We start from the raw sequence: 19,975 nt of genomic DNA on the forward strand, positions 1-19,975 counted from the left end.
GGATGGTTTGCTGTGAAATTCAGCCAAGGCCATATTCAGGTTCTGTGCAATCATCAGCTCAAAACTGATTTTTTTTTCCATTACTTTGGTTTGATTCCTGCAAAATTATTGACATTAACTTTTCGCTCGGGTCTTTTGCTGAGCACGTGACAACGAAGCTGGCATAAAATGAAACCTTAGCTAGCAAAATCTGATCATTTGAGTGGAAATTTATGGGAACAAAAAGCAGACGTTACAAATTAAAAAGCGTTGACTGAGCTGCTAAGACACACGTGCATACGCAAATGCCCCTTGGAGTTTTAATTTCCTTTGCCTGGTGGTTCCGTGCCAATCTGTAGACACACACACACCTATGCACATACTGTGGCAGGGCGTCTCAGACCACTTTGGGTTTCATGTCAATTTCATGGCTGCCCCTGTCTGCTTGTAAGCCAAGTGGGAGCGCTGCAGAAGAATGTCTATCGCGATGTGTGTGTGAGAAAGAGAAGGCATGAGGGCAACAGGAGGAATTTTAACAGTGAAAAGCACTTTATTTATGGCTTTGAAGGAGAGCGATGATTTCAGCATCGAGGGACAGGCGAGCCCATGTTGACTTCATTCATAATTAATGACTGGCTGGGTATAGCCACTGGAAAGGAAAAGAGTTAAACCGTCGGTGACTTATCAGTGCCCGCACACACATAACAGACGCCCGCAGAGTGTATCTCAGGGTGAAACAGAGGTCTTCACCCTTCTGTGGTCCCCTTAGGTGTAACCTTCTGGGTTTACTTTGCCCTCTGAAAGAGTTATCAGGCAGCAGGAAGTCAGAATTAAAAGAAAGGCAGTTTACTCCGGATCCAACAGAAGAATGGAGCGTACTAAAAACGGCAATTGTGACCTTGTTGAATAATGACAGCAATGAGGTCCTATGAGATTTGCAGATTCGTAACCTTAAGAGGGTTTGTGTGCTAAAACACTTTTATGGATGCTATCATCACAGATTACGAGGCCATGTGACCAGCTGAAGTACAAAAAAAGGCAACCCATACCTCATTTTTATATTTTATATATTCTGGCTCAAAGAGCACATTTCCTACTGATCTGTTGGAGTTTTGGCACACTGATTCCCCCATCTACAGAACAGTCAAGGCTTATCAGCTTATCTATGGATAATCATATGTACAGCGTGCATTTCGTTTATACATATTAAACATAGATTATACAATGTTTTCACTGTATTCGTGTTCAACTCACCTGATGAAATCCCAGATAGTCCACAATGGTCGAGGAAGCGTAAAAAACCATCCCGTCACTGCTCACCACCAAGGCAAAGCCTGTCAGAGACTACACACACACACACACACACACACACACACACACACACACACACACACACACACACACACACACACACACACACACACACACACACACATGACTTCTCTATTCTGTCTGTGAAACGTGTAATACAGGTGTATGAATATAGATGCAATATAGTCAGATGTTCTAATTTGTGACCTAAACGTGGTTGAAGTTATTACTACGGCCTTAAAAAAAAGAATTTTTGCTTGTTCAACTTCTTTCCATAATTCTCAGAACAGCAGAAAAACTGTAAAAATGGAACAAAAGATAGAAAATTACAACACAAGTGAGGGAATGAAAGACAGATGGTTGTGTTACAGAGCGAGCCAAATAAAACTTAGTGATTTATAATGCAAAATATTGCTTGTGAAAGACTTTTTTCCTCATATTCTCTGGTTAAAACTGTATTTTTTAAAGCAGTTAGCTCGCAGATGACTTACGCGCCTATTTGCGCTCCTTTAAAGTTACACATTTCATAAGCTCGAAACTCTGATAATTAAGTCTGTTTGACTGGTACAGCTGCTTTGATTTGTCGTAGCAAACACACTGATTAAAAGCAGAGAAACTCCAGACACAAGCACACTTCTTCCCACTTTCCCTCTTTGCTCACACACCCACCCACACAAAGCTAGGGAGGGGGGGATAACGTGTTTGGCCAGCGGAGGATACAGAGAAAGAAAATGTTAAAAAAATACACAAATGGTATCTGTTAAATGAGGAGAGATGGACAGATGGAGAGGAAAAGAAAGAGTGCGAGAGATATATTTAAAAAAGGCAGCACATGAAGGAGAAAAGCACAGGAAGGAGACGGGAAAGAGGCCTTCCAGTGTGCAGTGTGCGCACAGCTGTGATAGCGTGACAACTGCAAGGCTACTTGACTTGCGTGACTGCTGCTGCCAGAGTCTGTCACCTCTATTTTACTGCGAGACTATGCAGGTCTTTCCTGGTGTGTGTGTGTTTCTGTGTACTTTATAAGGTAGAAAGCCCAGCTGCCCCTCACTTCACCCCAGTGCCCACTCCTTCCACGTCTCTCTGTCACTTACACCCAGCAGTGATCTGATTGCCTTAGCGAGAGGCGAATGCTCACTGTACGCGCCCTGTCCTTACCTGTCCCATAAACTCCTCTCTGTGACCTCTCTGTGAGCAGAGCAATTTGTAGCCCTAAAACCTATCGGCGTAGAAGCCAAACTGGAGCAAAGCAAAGCCTCTGAGACAAAAATATTGAGACACTGACATGATGACATCTGAAAACAGTATATGAAAGCATGACGGCAGCAGTGGAGACTGGAAGATGGGTCAAGTCCTCTGTGGCATAGATGCAGATGATGTTTGACAAGTTTAACTGGCACATGTTCAAATGTCGGGGGGTACACACAAACACACAAACACACATAGATGCACAACTTATTCCAGCATTCAAAACAGATGCAGATTAGTTGGAAATAAAGCACACTGATATAGCATCTTTCCTCTGATACTGGTCCTCACTCAGCATTTACTGTGCAACATTTGTACAAATTAAAAGTCTTTGTTACTCGGACCAGCATTTTTGGAGCCCTCTGGAGGGTAGCGATCAATCAACATTAGTGGATTAATATTTAATGTAGCTATGTAATGTATTTAGTACTTCAATAAACATCTGGGAACAACATGTCAGTGCCAGATGTGATATATTTACATCTAAATCCAACACCGCCAACGCAGTGTCGCGGCAGTTCATCAGATAGTCACAACATCTAATGTACTTCTTCGGGTTTCTGGACATAATTACCCACCCTTATCTTCGTATCCCTGAAGACATTTTTTCACCTGTCTGGCCTCAGATGTCCTGATTCATGTCCGTGTACACAAAGTGAATATTTTCCGCTATTTGAAAGGGTGTCACAGACGGGGTTGGCCTTGGAGTGATTATTTGACCTCAGTTTGAGTCATGGAGTGACATTATTTATATTATAGAAAATGCTTAGCAGCACGTTAATATGAAACAATATTTTATTGATTATCATTAAAAACAACTTGTTGAGGGTGAGGATATAAAAACGAGTTGGTTACGTTTAGGCTGTAAAGCTGCGGTTAGGTTTAAAAAAAGACCCTGTTCTGGGTTAAAATACAACAGCTGAAAGCTCTCATTTTTTAGCAATAATAGTTTCAATGTCACGCTGACTGTCACAGAAAAATATGGCAATGCATGACCATGAACTTGAACAAACAGATTGCTTTTTCACGACTATTTCACATGTAGCTATAAAGGTCTCAAGCATGGATCACTTGAAGGTCTTTGGATCATGTGTCCAAAAACTCATGAAAACATCCTAAGCATGCTGGAAAGCTAGGTTGACTTTATGAGGTCGTACAAGGCCATAAAAAGGTCGACATTTACATGTAAGGTTCATTTAGATTTATTTAGCCCATTCACCTTTCCCCACTCCTCTTCCAAGTCAGTGAAATGCCAGTAAATTTCTGCAACCCAAATTCTTTACAAAAGGACTTTGACATTTTTATTCTTCTGGAACAAATAGGCCCCAGACCTGTGACCTGAAAGAGTATGCACAAGCAAAAAGTGTATGTTCTAAAGCTTTAATTAACTTTTTTTATGCCTGGCCCTGCAAATTTATTACAGATAAATACAGTGCATTTGTTTTTTACATGTGCAAAACTTCAAGAGAACATCCGTCATTTATGCTGGAACAGAGCAGCTTATTTACTACATTTCCAGTTAAAGAGCTGGAAGGAACATCAGAACTCTATTACTCAAAATAACAATTAGTGTTTGGTTTTATATAAATAAAACCAAACACTTTATATGAATCAGCTAAATACATCTAAACACTGCCTGTTCTTCTGTTGTTGTAAACTAGGCAACAAAAAAAAGTTCCAGAAACAGAAATACTGTTATGATATTGGCTGCACTGCTGCATGCTGTTTTTGTGTGTTTCTCCATTCACATTCCCCTCAGTTCCTTGCATACTAAAGCCTTTAGGTAATGGAAACAGGCACCTGCTGCTGGCCTGCTCCACCACATATCTGCAACCGCAACGCCCCCAGCTCTCATAACTGGCCCTGGGAGACTAAAAGCTTTGACTTACAAATCTTAAGAGGCCCTTTGCACGCAGAGCCCAAAATAAAATATATGTTCGCTGGACTTGGAAGCAGCAGGGGAGCTGTAGGGCGATTGGGGCGGGAGAAGGATGTTGGTGGTGGGCATGGCGTTATTGCCTTGTATCAATGTTTCAAAGGAGTTTCTTTAGTTTTCCTGCTGTCTTGTGTCGACAGTGAGAAATGAGGGGAGGTCGCAGCAACCGTGGTGATACACGCAATAGGGTTGCAGTAATATAGGATCATGTTGTATTGACTGGTTGTTAGAAAACTTTTGATAAGCCACTCAAACCAGAGCCACACATGACAAACATTTTTCATTAAAAGACTAAAAGAAGTGGTCTGTCCATCAGTCCACTGCGTTACTTCTGACTGAAATGTGTTAAAATGATATAAAGAGTTGCCTTTTAATGCGGGAAATGTAAAATATTAAAGACTTTGTTAGTATCTTTGCTTCCCCCTTGAACCTCTTTTGAGTCTAAACAGCCATTACAACACATTTTCGTCTATTAGCCTTGGTAAGTGTTGATAATTAAATATGAAAAAAAAAAACATGGATGGAAATATGTTTAAATGTCCAAAAACACTGCTGCGGCACAACACGGCACAACATCGTCCTCATGTGAATTCAATTTATGCAATAAATCCTGCAACTTCCAGCACATTCGATCTGCATCAATCTCCAAAGAATTGCCTTCAGACATTTGCAAACACAGTTCATATGCAAACAGATAAACATGTACAAACACATATGCGTACAGACAAAGACATGCAATCTCCCCCAGACACACGCACACTCAAATATCCGTCTCTTCCCTCTCTTGGGATCTCGTCACCATAAGTAATGTGCAGTTTGCTATGAGGCCCCGCTGCAGGTTGAGTCACGCAACAGGAGGCAGCACATCACTACGGTCAATCTAACCTTTTGTTTCCTGTCCCACTGAGAAGCCTGACACGTTAACAGAAGCATCAGTGGATCGCTTCTGCACTCCGAATGAAGATCCGTGTAGTTTTTGTGCGATAATCTCTGTCATAATTTACTGCTTGACCGAGAGCCATGGGAATATTGCGTGGAGGCAATGACGACCTAATGCCCGAGCAATTCCCATGTAGCGTATGGCTACGTGCGTTTAAACGAGTCACACAAACGGCTTGTCACATGCTGTTTGTTACTCCACGCGAAATAAATGCCCTCGTAAAACGTGCTGTTAAAAACCTGATTAAAGGTCTCGGGTCAAGTGAGTGCTGAACAGACCTCCTATGTTCTCTGATAAATGTCGACAGGCTTGACGCCTTCTCGCTCTCTACTTCTCGCTTTCTCGTGCTTTCGGCCGGAGGTCCGACCACACACAGAAGCACACTTCCCTTGGATGCTCAAGCCGCCAACATGTGAGAGTCCCCACCTAATTCATCAGCTCTGACACTCCTGTCTCACCCATATGTCACGCAACAGCACAGCCCTGCAAAGAAGGCAGGACCAAAGGGCAAAGGGTGCGCACACACACACACACACATGCAAACAAAATCCCCCCATGTCCCAAATTCCCAATCACTAATTCAGAAGCAAATGTATGCAAACCAGAGCATGGCAGGAAAGTAAGTGCCAACCAAAGGGTAAAATATGGCACATAGCGTGGTAACAGTTGATATTAATACAACTGCTTTGGTGCTGTATTTACAGATGTAGCATGTTAAATGTTCCACATGATCGCCACACATACAGACAACACCCATGTGGTTTCTTACTTCCAGGAGGAGGCTGCTTTCATTCACGCCTGTGCCCAGTGGAAGGCTCTCTTTCCTGGGTTCAGGGTTAGAGGATGCTGTGCTCATGATGTGCTTCCTGCTGGTCTTGTCTTGGCTCGCTGTAAAAAAAAAAAAAAGAAAATAGGTAAACAGGTTGGCACGAAGGACTCGCTTTTGTTTAACACAATAATCCAAAAGCCACCGGTCGGTTTGAGAATGTTAAAAATGAGAACAGAAGAGGTGGAAAGAATATCCCCAAACAAAACGAGAAGATCACACACGCTGGATACAGCAATGATTTAAATGTATCCTTATAGGGTTATGCGCTCATATGTGCTGTTGAAGGTCTGAATTCTTAACCTAATTCAATGCACATGCAGAATACAGAGCATATAACAAGGCCAGTGTCAAAACAGGAAACAGTTGACTTTAATAACAATAATAATTCTGTTTTCTCTGATATGGCAGCGAGAGAACACGACCGGCACTCAGACATGTGGCCGACACATTAACTGTATCGGTCTCCCTTTCTTAGGCGCTGCACTAATGCCAGGTATTACTCTGCGTGGTTGGCTGGTCTAACAAGACAAAACACTGGAAGATTTCATGACTTTAGAGGATTTCTTACACACGATACAGCCACATGCACATGCAAATCTCACTGGGCTACAGAAAGCCAGGCCAAAAAAAATTGAATGCTTTAGCGACATTTGAATGGGAAGTGGTTAACCAGACATAGAGCATTCACTTGTGGATGCTCATGCTCTCTGCTTTTACTGAACTGTGCAACAGGTTCTCAGTCAACAATAACAAATATACTCAGCTGCTAAAATAAGAACATCTTGTCTAAGCAAGCCCCTGAATAAAGCATCATAGTTTTTTTTAAGTTGACTTATGCAGTTGCAGTTGTGCAGTTTTATACATTAAAGCTGATTCGTACTACATCACGAGAATAACACAATTACATTTTGTACTATTTCACATGTTATAACATAGAGGCACAATATGACAAAGTTCTTTGTGCACGAAAGTGTCGTTGACGAATAAGTAAAAGCCTTCTGGTTCCAGTGACTAACTAAGCCTGACCTCTGGCCTCTCTGTGGCTCACAAAGAGGGCTCCTACAGGCCGACAATGTAATGAGCGCCCATTCAAATCTCTCGCTACACTGTCTCGTAACTAAGCACAGTTTTAACCTGGGTCTTCAAAGGTGAAATATGCCACCTGCATGCTTAAGCCCATGCAATTAGCTTACATGACTGTGGCATGTCGATTCGTCACATGTGCACACGTGGTGACGTATGCATTGCGTGTCGAAGGCATGTTCGCGTGTTTCTCTCACAGGCGTGCTGTCAGGGAGCATGCAGCTCACTCCGAGTGACCGGCCCTTCACTCCATCATTCATTGTAGCAGGCACGGATTAGTCATGCCACATGCACACACACACACACACACACACACACTGAGAGCATATAAATCTATACATCTACTGATGCTTCATATAGCTCCCACCCCCACTGAGTAACCTCATTACAGCTTCCATCCTCCCCCCTCCACCCCATTCGCACTCCTTCAACTGCCCTCCTCCTCTCTCCACCCCGCCTTTGTTTCAGTCCATCGACGACTGATTTCACTGATTTTGTTGGAACAGTTGGCGTTCTCTTGAATCCACACTGAAGCTTGCAAACCCTTTTTTTCTGCGCCCGTACAGTTTGTCAGGATGAATTTCTTTCACGTGCAATAATTCATTCCCCCAGTTGGAAAAGTAGGTTTATTCAAGCTGTACGAGGAAATAAATGCCCTAACGTGTGCAAGCGCAAGAGCTTTGACAGACAGCTACATTTTAAAAAAGCCAGTAATAATGTTAAGTATTTTGTCATCACCTCTGCAGGTGCAAATGCATGCAAACAAACAGACTCAGACAGTCACACACGCGAACACACACAAAACCCATTCTGTCCAATCACCGCAACATCATCCAACCAGTGGAAACCACTGCAGAGGGAAATGAATCTAATAACCGTCTTTATTTTCCTCCTTCAACGCCTGGTGCATTTTTTTGTTTTCTCTCTTACGGCAGCTTTTTGGAGAGGATGCAGCGTCAGGAAAGACAAACATACGGGATGATTAATTATCGGCACCGGTACTTCCTCTGCCAACAATACGGGCTTTATTCATCGCCGCTCATGTCTTCGGGTTTGCTTTTCTTTGCCTCTATTTTCTCCCTCTCTGGTCGAAAAAGGAAAACAGAGTAGGTAATGGTGAGGCGTTTATGTGCTCCGCGTGAGGACAGGGTGTTAAGTAAAAAGTGACAAGTAGCGGGATGTAGATGGTGCCAAAGGGTGAGGCTGAAAGTGTTTAGCTCCTTTTTAGTCAGCACCGTCTGTCTTTCCACTTTCACTGAGAATCTCAGGACCACCCGCCAAACACCGAGCATAACACAGCATGACTTCATTTTCACAGTCTAAGGCACAATTGTCTCAGCACTTCAATCACCAAACAGAACTTCTGGGATGACTGACGAGAGGAGCTTATAGTGATATTAGATGCGTTGATTTGTCGTAATAAACTAACATTATGAGAAGCGCTGTAATTCAGAGGGAGCCAAAGGACTTTCACAAAACTTTGAACAACCTGCTGGATGCCGCCTGTAAGCAGAGCAGAGCCCTGTGCGGAGCAGGTATTAACTTAAACGGCCTCTAGGGGGTGAGGTGAGATTTGGCACTGTAGCAGACGGATGTGTAGAGCACAGGCTCGGTTTGTTTGTCTGTTTTCAACTGCTTCTCCTCTAAAGCCACTTCCTCCTGTAACACCACCAAGAACACCTTAAAAAAAACTAAACAAAAGAAAAAAAGAAAGAACAAAAAGAGAGAGAAAACAGAAAAGAGATAAAAGAAGAGGCTGCATCCAATAAGAAGAAAAGACAGGGAGAGACAGTTGTTTCAGCAGAGGGGTGTAACGTTTCTGAGGGCTTGACATGCTTTTTTTTTTTTAAATAATGGGGATAAAAGACAAAAAAATAGTTACAAATTGATGCCAAATGCAGGAATCAAAGATGTCACGACGTTATGCTTAAAATTAAGGCTGCAGAAGAGTTTTTATGACTATGCAAATTTATGAATTGCTTCAAGTCATGCACAAGGGTTGGTCTACTTTTAACATCATGTTCCTAAACAGAGCAATGCGCAGTGAGGAGCGAGTAAGTGTTTTTACACGGCTCATAGACACGAAACCAGCAGGCATCCTGCTCCAAGCTGAGTCAATAAGGTGGTTATAGCTGCTGTTTCTGTAGTTTTTCACTATGTTACATTTAAAGTAAATGTTAGTAGAAGTTGGTCCAGTCAATTTTAGCGTTACGTTAAAACTGTTGTAGGTAACAATATACACAACTGTTAAAATTAGCTTGACTAACTATCTACAGCAGATGAACAGTATCTGAGAGTCTATAAAAATCCAGCAAAGATCTGACACAAGACATAAGATGTGTATCTGGCCCTTCAACCGGTTACTGAAGCCTCATTAAAAAGGGTTTCAGAAGCCATTCTTAATGACAGAAAACAGGGAGAATACACAATAGCTGGACTGAAAACCAGTAGCAACAGATCTGATGGGAGTGATGAATTCGTGGTTTAAATCTCTGTTTCAAACTGTCATCAATATATACGCAGGAAGTCGGGAGAGATGTACAACAGTGAGTTTTTTCAGCCATCTGCAAAGCACGGCAGAGGTGCTGTCATGATTTGGGCCTGCATTTCAGCCACAGGTGTTTGAGATCTTTTGAGACCACTGTGCAACGCCATCTGGAGAGCATGTGATCTGCAACAGTTTCATTTTTCAGTATGACAATGATCCGAAACACACCGTCAATGCAGCAAAAGCATACCAGGATAAAAAAACACACAGTGAAACACTATCACGCACAAGGCCTCCCAAAAGCCTGGAGCTCAACATTATTGAAGCAGTGTGGGATCATCTTGAGAGAGAACAGAACAAAAAACAGTCAAGGTCCAAAGAAGAAGAGGCCTGGAGAACTATTCCTGAAGACTACTTTACATTAAAAAAAATTACAAGAAAGCTAAGAGGGTTCAGATTGTGTTGAAGAATAAATGTGGTCGTACCAAATATTGACTTTATAGCCAGTATTTTTGCACATTTCACTAAATCACTGCACCTAGCAAAGTATTAAACGAGAGATACTAAAAATATTTATTCATTATTTATAATGAATGAAAAAAAAACAAAACCCAAGAAACTCCCAGCAAACATCACTGAAAAGTCATCATCTATCAGGTAAAATCTCATTTCTGGTGAATGGCAGGGACACCTACACCCATTCATCTCTGTGCGCCCCTCATTGGAGTAGCAGGGGTGCCATCTTTTGGCAGCTGATCCACGGCTGTGCCAAGAAGAGCTCCAGACATGAACATGGGAGCGCAGTACAGCACAGCAGTTCTTCCCCTCCCACAAGGCTTGCGTGAGTAGAGAAAACTATGTGTGTGTGTGTGTTTTCATATGTGTGTGTGGAGGCTGGGTTGGCTCACTGCCACCTCCTTTGCCTATTCCCGCCCCCTTCCCTTAGCACTCTTCTCTCTCTCTCTCTCTCTCTCTCTCACTGCCGGCACAGGAAATCCACAGCAGAGAGAGCAATACTAACAGAGAGAGAGGCAGCGCGAGAGAGAGAGAGAGGAGCTGGCTGATCAAGGGCTGGTTGTCACGCGAGCGAGCCGTCTGTCAATCTCCCCCCCTTCCTCCTGACAGACTGCTGGCGGACAGCCAAGGCCTTGCGTGCAAGCCGACGAGCCACATTAGCCCATAAAGAATTTCATAATAGCAACAGCTGTTAAATATTGATGACTGCTGGCAAGCGCTCAATGGCGCTCTGCAAAAAGGTTAAGCCTCCTCTGTAATGGAAGCTAATACTTCATTATGCCAGAGATCAAATGTCCGGATCTCGCCTCGTCCAAATTTGAACTTTTTTTCTTTTCTTGTTTTTGCAATAAAAAAAAAAAAACACAAAAAAGGATTTACAGCTAGAAACGTTTTGGGGCATTTCCCTGCTGTTCTAAAGACAAACAGAAGCAGACTTTTCCACTGCTTTTAACTGCAGCAGATGAGGAAACATACAGCACACTGACTCAATCATCCTACGTAACAATATTAACTTTAAATATGAGCTTCGTAAGCTCACCGATATTGTTTTAGATGAATGTTTTGGTTCCCCTGTGACCTGCTATGTAAGATTACATTTAAATGGATGGAGAGATTTAGAGCGACTTTCTTTGTCTGCTAACAAAACAACAACTACAAACAGCACTTTTGTTGGAGGCAGCACAGGACTCAGAAATATTTACCTTTCAGAGGAGATTATAATGCGAGCGAGTAATTTTTATTTTCCTGGGGGAGCATGCACATGTACTGTAGTTTGAGCAGCTAGGGGGAAGCCTATCTCTGAAGCAGGAAAAAAACAGAACCCTGATTCCTGAATAGAACATAAACAAAGGCCTTGGTTGTGCGCCTAGATACTGAAGCAGAAGGGAAGTGATATTATGACAGAGCAAATGGGATCACACAGAAGAGCACAAGATGTAAACTCAATTGTTTCCACTTCTCTGTTTTGGTTGGCAAGCAGTCGCCACACTCTACAGGAGTAATACGTCTCCACACATGAGCCTTTGGGCAAAACATACTTGCATGGTAACTTCTTCACTACCGCTACTGTATGTGGCTCTGTCTGCATGGTGCACCATAAAACTGGCGCCACGCACCTTTTCCTTGCAAACACACACACACACACTGGAGAACTATTATAGCGATCATAATTTGAAAGTCATCTAATTGCTTCTATAAATAGAGGACATGACTGATTGTGGCGCACATGCTTTATATGTGAGCGCGATGTTTGTCTGCTGGGAAAATTGCTTTTCTGATGAATCCGCTGAAATGAGCGACGCACAAGCGTAGCCAGCGAAAGGGCTGTCTAAACACTCCTAAATTTGGCTCGTCAAGCCCTAGGAAAATTAACCGCAACATCAGCTCAATGTGGTGCAATATTTATACAGACAATTAGAAAAGCTAACAGAATGCAAATGGACGCAGGCCCAAGGAGAATGTGCTTCGGCACGAAACGGCGTGCTCTCTCTCCTCGCACGCACACGCGCACGCTGCATTCAGGCATGTGTCGCGTGAGATGAGCCAGTTATGCAGGAAAGCTTTTTATTTGACTGTACCCAAATGAATGCAACAGTGTGTCTTCTAATTGAAGACAACAAGACGCTGTAGTTTTCCTCCCGGGGCCGGCGATGTTCCACCAGCCAAACGTCGACCCTGGCCCTCGGTAAAGCTCCACGGGGTTGAACTCAGGATATAAACTCCCTCGTGAGTCACACAGTATATTCCAGCAATAAAACTGCCAAGAGGCAGAATGACAACATGTGTGTGAGCACTGCATGTACACAAACAAACACACACAGTACAAGTGGATTTAGGAGGAGGGGAAACCTCACTATAAGGCGTATTGTCTTTTCCCTTCAATTTGCTTCCTTTGCCTCCCTGTTTATGTCAAACCTCCGTGGACATGCACGGTCAAATCATGACATAATATATTTCCTTTCAGGCACCTCAGTGTCCAGACACAATTTAGCCTTGGTGACGCACTTCTTTGCAGAGTACTTTTTCTGCCTTTTTATTTTTACTTAGTTCAATTTCTGCCATACAGTCTGCTTTCCAGTTAGCCAACTGTAAAATGAAGTAACAAGAGTGAATACATTTCTAATGCATGCACTGAAATGAGTGCAACATCCCACATCTCAGATCTGCTGCACTACTGTACGAGGCATCAGCTCTTGCACGCATATACAGTATGCGTTTTGCATGGATACCCTATAAATAGCTGTTCCTTGGATTCCTGTTTTGATGAGGATGGTTGTGGCCCGCTGCTCTCTCAAGGAGCTTGTGGTTAATAAAAGTTGCATTCAGGAACACCACCTGGCCACAATAAAGCACAGGCCTCCTATTTTTGTACTTGCAAAATCTCCGTTTTCATGAGCAGTCTGAGATTCAAGAGCTTGAAGTTGCCATACAGTGTCCTTTAAACGCTAACGTTTATGTGCAAGCTGCTGTAAAGTCCAAATTGCTGACTTTACGTTTAACTGTGGGTAAATTTGTAATGAAAACTTATCCTCTTTTTCTAAACAAACAGAAAACTCAGCAAACAGACGAGGTGAATGTGTTGTTTTAAGAATACAGTGAAAAGGGAGAGATAATGAAGAGGAAGAGAAAGAAGAGATGAGGCCTTGGTGCAAAATCAAGCTTACAATGTATAAAGTAAGCAACTATAAAGTGTTTCTCACTCATTCATCCTTATTCTTACTGAAGAAAGAAATACTTGAGACAAACTTGGGGAATATTTCTTTGTCTTATATCCCTAAACTTTGGTTTCTCTGAATTCTGAATGAGAGGAGAGGAAGGCAAGAGAAAGACAGAAAGCAGATCAGAGGTAAGAGTCTGCAGCATCATGTGCGCTGCCACTTTAAATGAAATGGTGGTTTCTTGTTTGGTGTGCCAATTAATGTCATTCTTACTTAAAATGAGAGGGAGTGAAAGAACCACAACAAGCCCAAGATTATCACTCTGGTATTCTCCTCCTTGTTTAAGAGCCAAAAGCACTCCTCACTTCAGTCTCCATAAACAGGGAGTTAAGCAGGTTTCTGGAAAAAGAACCACACCTTTTTAAAAACCTTGATTCCTTCAGTGATCCAATTAGATTTTATTTTTTTCATGTGTAAAACCTCTTCATAACGAAAGGGTAATCTGTTAAAAAGATTATGGTGCCGTTTCGGCCCATTGAGGCAAGTAATAATGGGCAGATGGTCCCTGAGGCTCAATCCATATGGGAGGGAAACTACACTAATGCCGCTGTAGCACGCAATGCTAAACAAATGCTAACCACTGACTTGTGGTGGGAAGACTGTTTCACAGCTTCAGAAAATACGTGTTGCTTAAATTTTACTGAAGGAGACGGTTGTTAGCAGGGAAGAGAGTGAGTTTGGTGAACGCAGAAAGTGGCTCAAAGCTGTACGTTTTAAAAAGTTCAAGATCAGACAATGGTAGCGCTACCATAGCATGTAACGCTGCTAAATGTTAAAAAGAAGGGAGTGGAAAGAGAAGTACAAGAGGTCTCTACTCCTAAAGGGTTTTACCCTGGTAGGAATTTCTTGTTTAAGCTGGTGTCGTCCGAGTGGTTACCCTGCACCTAACGGAGTAGCACCAGTAGTTAGTTGCAGTTACCAGCCACACCCGGTGCTCTTCCTCTAATGACTGTGCTTCAAGATGATCTGTCTGCTCATGGCGAGGACTAGAGAAATACCAGTCCTTTATTACAAAACATCACTTTTCATACTCTTTTGCAAAAATCTACTCCCCACTGAGATCGCTTTTTACGCACATGACTCCAGTTGCACCACACTTTCTTCCGCTTTTTGAATATTCGTCTGAACGCAGTGACGCCGCTGACATCCTTTTTATAACATCACTGCTTTTCTTTCATTCATTGTTTTCACTCATTTTACTACGTCTGCTGTTTTGAAATATTGCATTTCGTACAAGATTAGCATTAGCAACAATCACGTGTGTATACATTTCTGAACTCTTTATTTTATCTACCATCTGATGGCGCTGTGGTGTGCTGGCAGCATATCATCAATGTGTAATTAAATGGGTGTGAGATGGTTAATGAGCCAAGGGTTGAGGAGGATCAAGTGACCCATGATGGTGATCATCCTTAATGCATGAAAGCCATTAACCTGTCAATCACTAGATGCTACCACAGGTGTTACATGTCCGCTGTGTCAGTGTGATCAATCTGTGAAGCGGGTAATCAAGAGCAATGGCTCCATAAAGTATTTATTTTGGCATCGGTTCACTTTATCTTTACCACTCTATTATCGTAAAACTCTGTCCAATAAAATTTAAATTGAAAGAAATATTTCAGACCATGTCGTCCTTTGTAGTTTTAAAGAAAACAACATTTCAGCGAGTGAATGAAGCGGCTTTAACCTGATTTGACACTCGTTTGCATCACCCATTACCAACATTTTAACACTCATCTCCTTTTTTTTGTTTTGTTTTCCTCACTAAAAATATCACAAACCCATTTGGCCAGTGACACTCTAACCCAACAGTAATCTGATTATCCAACACCTCATCCCATTAGGCTAGGGCGGCAAGAAAACACTGGTTGTTCATAGAAACACCCTTAAGACATTTTGATTGCTTTGACATAAAAAACCTCAAATTCACAATGAGGTTGACTGGAGTGGTAAGACAAAAGAAAATGCTACAACTGTTTAAATTTGGCGTCTACCTCACTATTGTTAAGATAATAGTGGTGGACTCCAAACGAGGCAAAATGTTTCTACATGGCTGTTCTCCAATAAGACGATGGCAAGCATCTATTCATTTTAAGCTGCCTCCACATGTAACAACTTGCTCTTTTAGAAAAGCTCAAGTGGCAAAATATCCCAAAGAGCCCTTTGGGATGACTTTTATAAAGCTTGTTTTGAGAGAATATTTTGTGTCCACCATGTGAAGAATGAGCTTTTTTTTTATTATAGAAAACTGGGAAGTTGCTGTAGTTATAATCCCTCAGGGGAAGGGCAGGTGGAAATATGATAGCTGCTGTCACGTCTGGACATATCGTGACTGTACACTTCACATTTTCCCATCCATGCCCCCTTGCGCGTCACAACTACGCTCCAATCCAAGCCTCTTTATAAGTGTTTGCTCCTATCACTTCATTTGGCACAGCGAGGGAGGACGTATTCCCCCTGTGTCGTCGCCCAGCAGGCAATATGCTACTGTGTGTGTGTGTGAGAGAGAGACTGGATATGGAGTCGGGTAGTGAGATGAGGAGGGCTTAAAGGGGAGTGATGGTGGGATCACGCAAGCTTGCTGAAAGAGGTAAAGTCGGGGGCAAGTCACGGATGGCAGGACTCGCTGCAGATGCCACCTAGTCACCACTTCGTTTCCTGGCATCTGGTGTTAGTGTGCTAATACGAGTTTATATATGTTTGTGTGTGTTATGTTGAATTCCCGACCAACTGATGAGATTTGCAGGGTGTAAACAAACACGGACTTGTCTGGCCTCTCTAAACAGGCTGTTGCTCTAAATAGGAAGACTGTTTTTGTGACTGAATGTGCAAAGCTGCAAAATGCAGCACACCAACCTGTGTGAAGGTTGGTGTGCTAGAAGGCAGCACACCAAAAAGTTGGAGGACATACCTTTATATTTTAAGGGGCACTCCACCTGCTCCACCTTACCCTTTAATGTGAGTCTTGTGAAAACAGTTGCATGACAGCAGGTCTTTGTCAAGTCTGGGGAAATGACCCATGGTGATATCATAGGGATGTCACTACTGCTATCTTAGCATTTAGCAAGATAACACTTGCATATGGCATGACTATATGAGCATATACTAACTGTAGGAGACTTTCTTTGGGGAGAGCAGGCACCTTATGAAAGAGCGTCCTTTCTAATAAAAAGAAGAAGAAACCCCCACTCCATTTCAACATAAGACCTGCAGCTCAGGAAGTCTCAACTGTTTACTAGACATTAACTGAACAAGACAAAAAAATGCATGGGTAGCTGTACTGAATTCCTGCGTGTAGAAAGCAAAGCTGTAGTTACAGTAAAACAAGCCTCCTGCCAACATATAAAACGTTTTATTGTGCTGATGACCTGAACAAGCTTAGCAGGTTTAAAAACAGAAAAAGCAGATACTCCAAGTGCCTGTGAACTCGATCACAGGGCTGAAGCCACTGGGCTGATGGCACCTGTGTAACACAGCTTTTTAGCTCTTGCCACAGCGCGGACTAGAGCTACTTTAAGCAGTAAGCAAATGAGTCTTTAAAAAAAATTACAGCACAATGACCTTGCGTGTGTGTGGCTTTGTGAGTCATTACAGGCCAGGATTCATTTTTTTCGCAAGTGTTCGTGCATATGACAGAGCAGTTGTTTGTGTATGTATGTTTTAGCTTGGTAATGATCTCATCACCATGTGGTAAAATCCTCCTTGTCCACTAAAATAAGAGCCTGCTTCTCACGGAAGCAAGGTCGGAAGCGGTGACGAGCGCACGCGCGTGCGTGTGTGCATGCTTGTGTGCGTATCTGAATCAGGGAGAAAGAGGGATTGTTTTAGACAGCCAAGCAGAGTACAGTAGGGCGCAGCAGGGTCAGCAGACAGAATCCAGTGTCTCTATCCACTGACCCAAAAGCCTCTGCGGCCCAGAGTCACACACACAGAGAGAGAAACTGCATATTTCACTGCCTTCAATGTGCAAAATATATTAAGTCTTAAGTGTGTTTGACTGGAACTTAAAACTGGGATATCAATCTTCTGTGCTAATGTACGTCATCTTTGATTTTGGCTAACACAAATGGAAATATTGCATTTAAACTGATGCTGAAAAGCAAGAAAGTACAAACAGATATTGGGGATAATTCTTTTTAATGAGTTATTATTGCACAATGATCACCTTGGTTAAAAGTTGACCTAGGCTCGGGCTAAGCTATAGATTTATCTGGATCCTAAATCATGCTTTTGTGCTCCTGGCCTATAAAGAAATCTGCACATGGTAAAGAGCAACTCTGTAAATCTGAGGCAAAATAAATGTGGAAAAACTTTTCAGAGAAAATATTGCCAGCTAATTTGATTTATGGGAATAGTAGGCAAGATTCATTCATTACATAATTCAGTTTGTTGAGATTTATGTTACTTATAAAGACATCCTTTGAATGAAAATGCGAGATGAGATCATGTGCATCTGATATTTGTTTTCAAGCTGCAGATTGAAATGTAATCAAACAAACATGCATCTGTCAAACTCTTTTTCTTTTTTAAACCAGCAATGGTCGGGTACAGAGTCCTGAAGTGACGTTTGGAGGTTTTATATTTGGAAGAAGTCAGAGAATTCTGGAGAAAGGCTAAAAACTTGCCGGGAATCCTTGCTGAAATGCTGAACATCGGGACCTGATGTGTGGCACACTCCTTAAACAACCCTTGCAATTATCGCCTCTGCACTAATGAACCTCACATTACACCCGTGTCATTAAAACCGCCTTTTAGGTTCGGCAACATATAAACTTCCACATCGGCCCTTTGGTGGTGTCCTGCAGCTGAGACCTGCGGGTAACACTGCCAGACCCACGCCCACAATCTGCCCATCTAAGGCTGCAGATCTGGCTGCTTTCAAGCCATTTCTAATTTTATAGCATTCACCTCATGGTGCTTTAAATCTCATCTACAAACGCTCTGCTCGCAGACAGCAAACTCCAAGTTTCTTCTCTGTTCTTCTTATCACCTTTACTCTCTGATGTTGCAACCCTGTTTCCTCACAGACATCATCAGAGTTTTATCTAATCAAATCTAACTGCTGTGCTGCGTCAGATGTGACATGGCAGCATTCATTAGATAAAGTTCTCCTTAAAAACAGGCTGAAGTGTTGTGGCTTGAAACCCTGACCCAGAAACTGAAGCAGCTGCTTTGTCCATTGACAGCTTCTATGTAAACTTGACTAAAATCATTTTAAACCTTGGAAATCACTTGTTAGGCTCCAGATTTTGTTTTTTTTAGCTTGTTGCTTGAAGTTAACTCTGCATATATGAAAGCACGTATGCAATCTACATCAGAGAAAATGCAGCAAGACACATCAAACATGGTGAAAGTGACGAACATGTGTTTCCAGAGTATTCCATGCAGGGCCATGCTGTGCTGGACTGAGCGTCACACTGCAGGCCAGTCCTCCTGTGTTTTCTGCTTGACTTTTCAGCTGATTTATGAGCAGGACCACAGAAATTCCTGTGCAATAGCTTCAGGATGTCTCCACAATAAGAGGAGCATTTCTGATTAGGGAAAGTATTAGCAGCTCAAAAACACGGCCGTCACTGCGAGCGGCTCACGCAAGCCAATGCAGATCCTCATCTCCTCTCTGCTGAACAAAGATTTACTGCGCTTTCTGCTCTTTTATTCATCTCATTGTGAATATTTGATGTAGCAACTCCCTATGTCAGCTCGGTGCTTTAATCTTCCTTAAATTATGTGTCATTTTTAAATCGGTCAGGTTTTTCAGTGTCCTGGGATCGAAATCAGTGTCAGAGAAAATATGCAGATGCACTTACACTTAATAATGCACACACACCTACTCGCACGTCAACACACTTCGAGCAAGTGTGTTACATTTTTAGCCGTTTGGGGATATGGTCTTGCTCGAAGACACTTCAGCGCACAGCTGCTGCTGCTGGGTTCGAACCACTGTCCATTCGGTAGGCAAGTCTCCCGTTAAACCCAGACACGTGCACACACACACACACACACACAAAATAAACACACCAAACACCCACATCCTCCTCACCCAACAACAGTGCCGCAACTGTTTCTCATGTGACAGAAGAGTGGGGGGGTGGGGTGGGGGAACTGCTGAGTCGAGGGAGTGGCGAGGAATAGCGTGCGAAGACCTAATGCAATGTTTCAACCCCAGATGGGTCACATCAGTAGCCCGCAATCAACAAATTTGGCCCTGCCAAGTTTACACGCTTTCCATGTCAAAAGGGATGGAGGAGAGAGGGAGGATGAGAACCCACCCATCGCCCCCACCCCTAGGCTCCCTTTCAGTGCCATCACAGGTTATAGTTATTCATCGCTGTGACTGAAGAGAAGAGAAGAGAAGAGAAGAGAAGAGAAGAGAAGAGAAGAGAAGAGAAGAGAAGAGAAGAGAAGAGAAGAGAAGAGAAGAGAAGAG

At 42.7% G+C, this 19,975-nt stretch overlaps 1 protein-coding gene across 1 annotated transcript in view; it reads right to left on the minus strand.

The window, feature by feature from the left end:
- LOC102294567 overlaps positions 1 to 19,975 on the minus strand; it is a 63,147-nt gene that overhangs the window by 9,242 nt on the left and 33,930 nt on the right. The window contains exons 4-5 of the mRNA XM_005950651.3: positions 6,184 to 6,302; positions 1,234 to 1,323 (exon numbers count right to left, since the gene is read on the minus strand). Of these exons, the coding sequence (XP_005950713.1) occupies positions 1,234 to 1,323; positions 6,184 to 6,302 (209 nt within the window). The remainder of the gene's footprint in view (positions 1 to 1,233; positions 1,324 to 6,183; positions 6,303 to 19,975) is intronic.

Source organism: Haplochromis burtoni, unplaced genomic scaffold, assembly GCF_018398535.1.
Source record: "Haplochromis burtoni strain Fernald_Lab_line unplaced genomic scaffold, NCSU_Asbu1 Contig_823, whole genome shotgun sequence".
NCBI lineage: Eukaryota > Metazoa > Chordata > Actinopteri > Cichliformes > Cichlidae > Haplochromis > Haplochromis burtoni.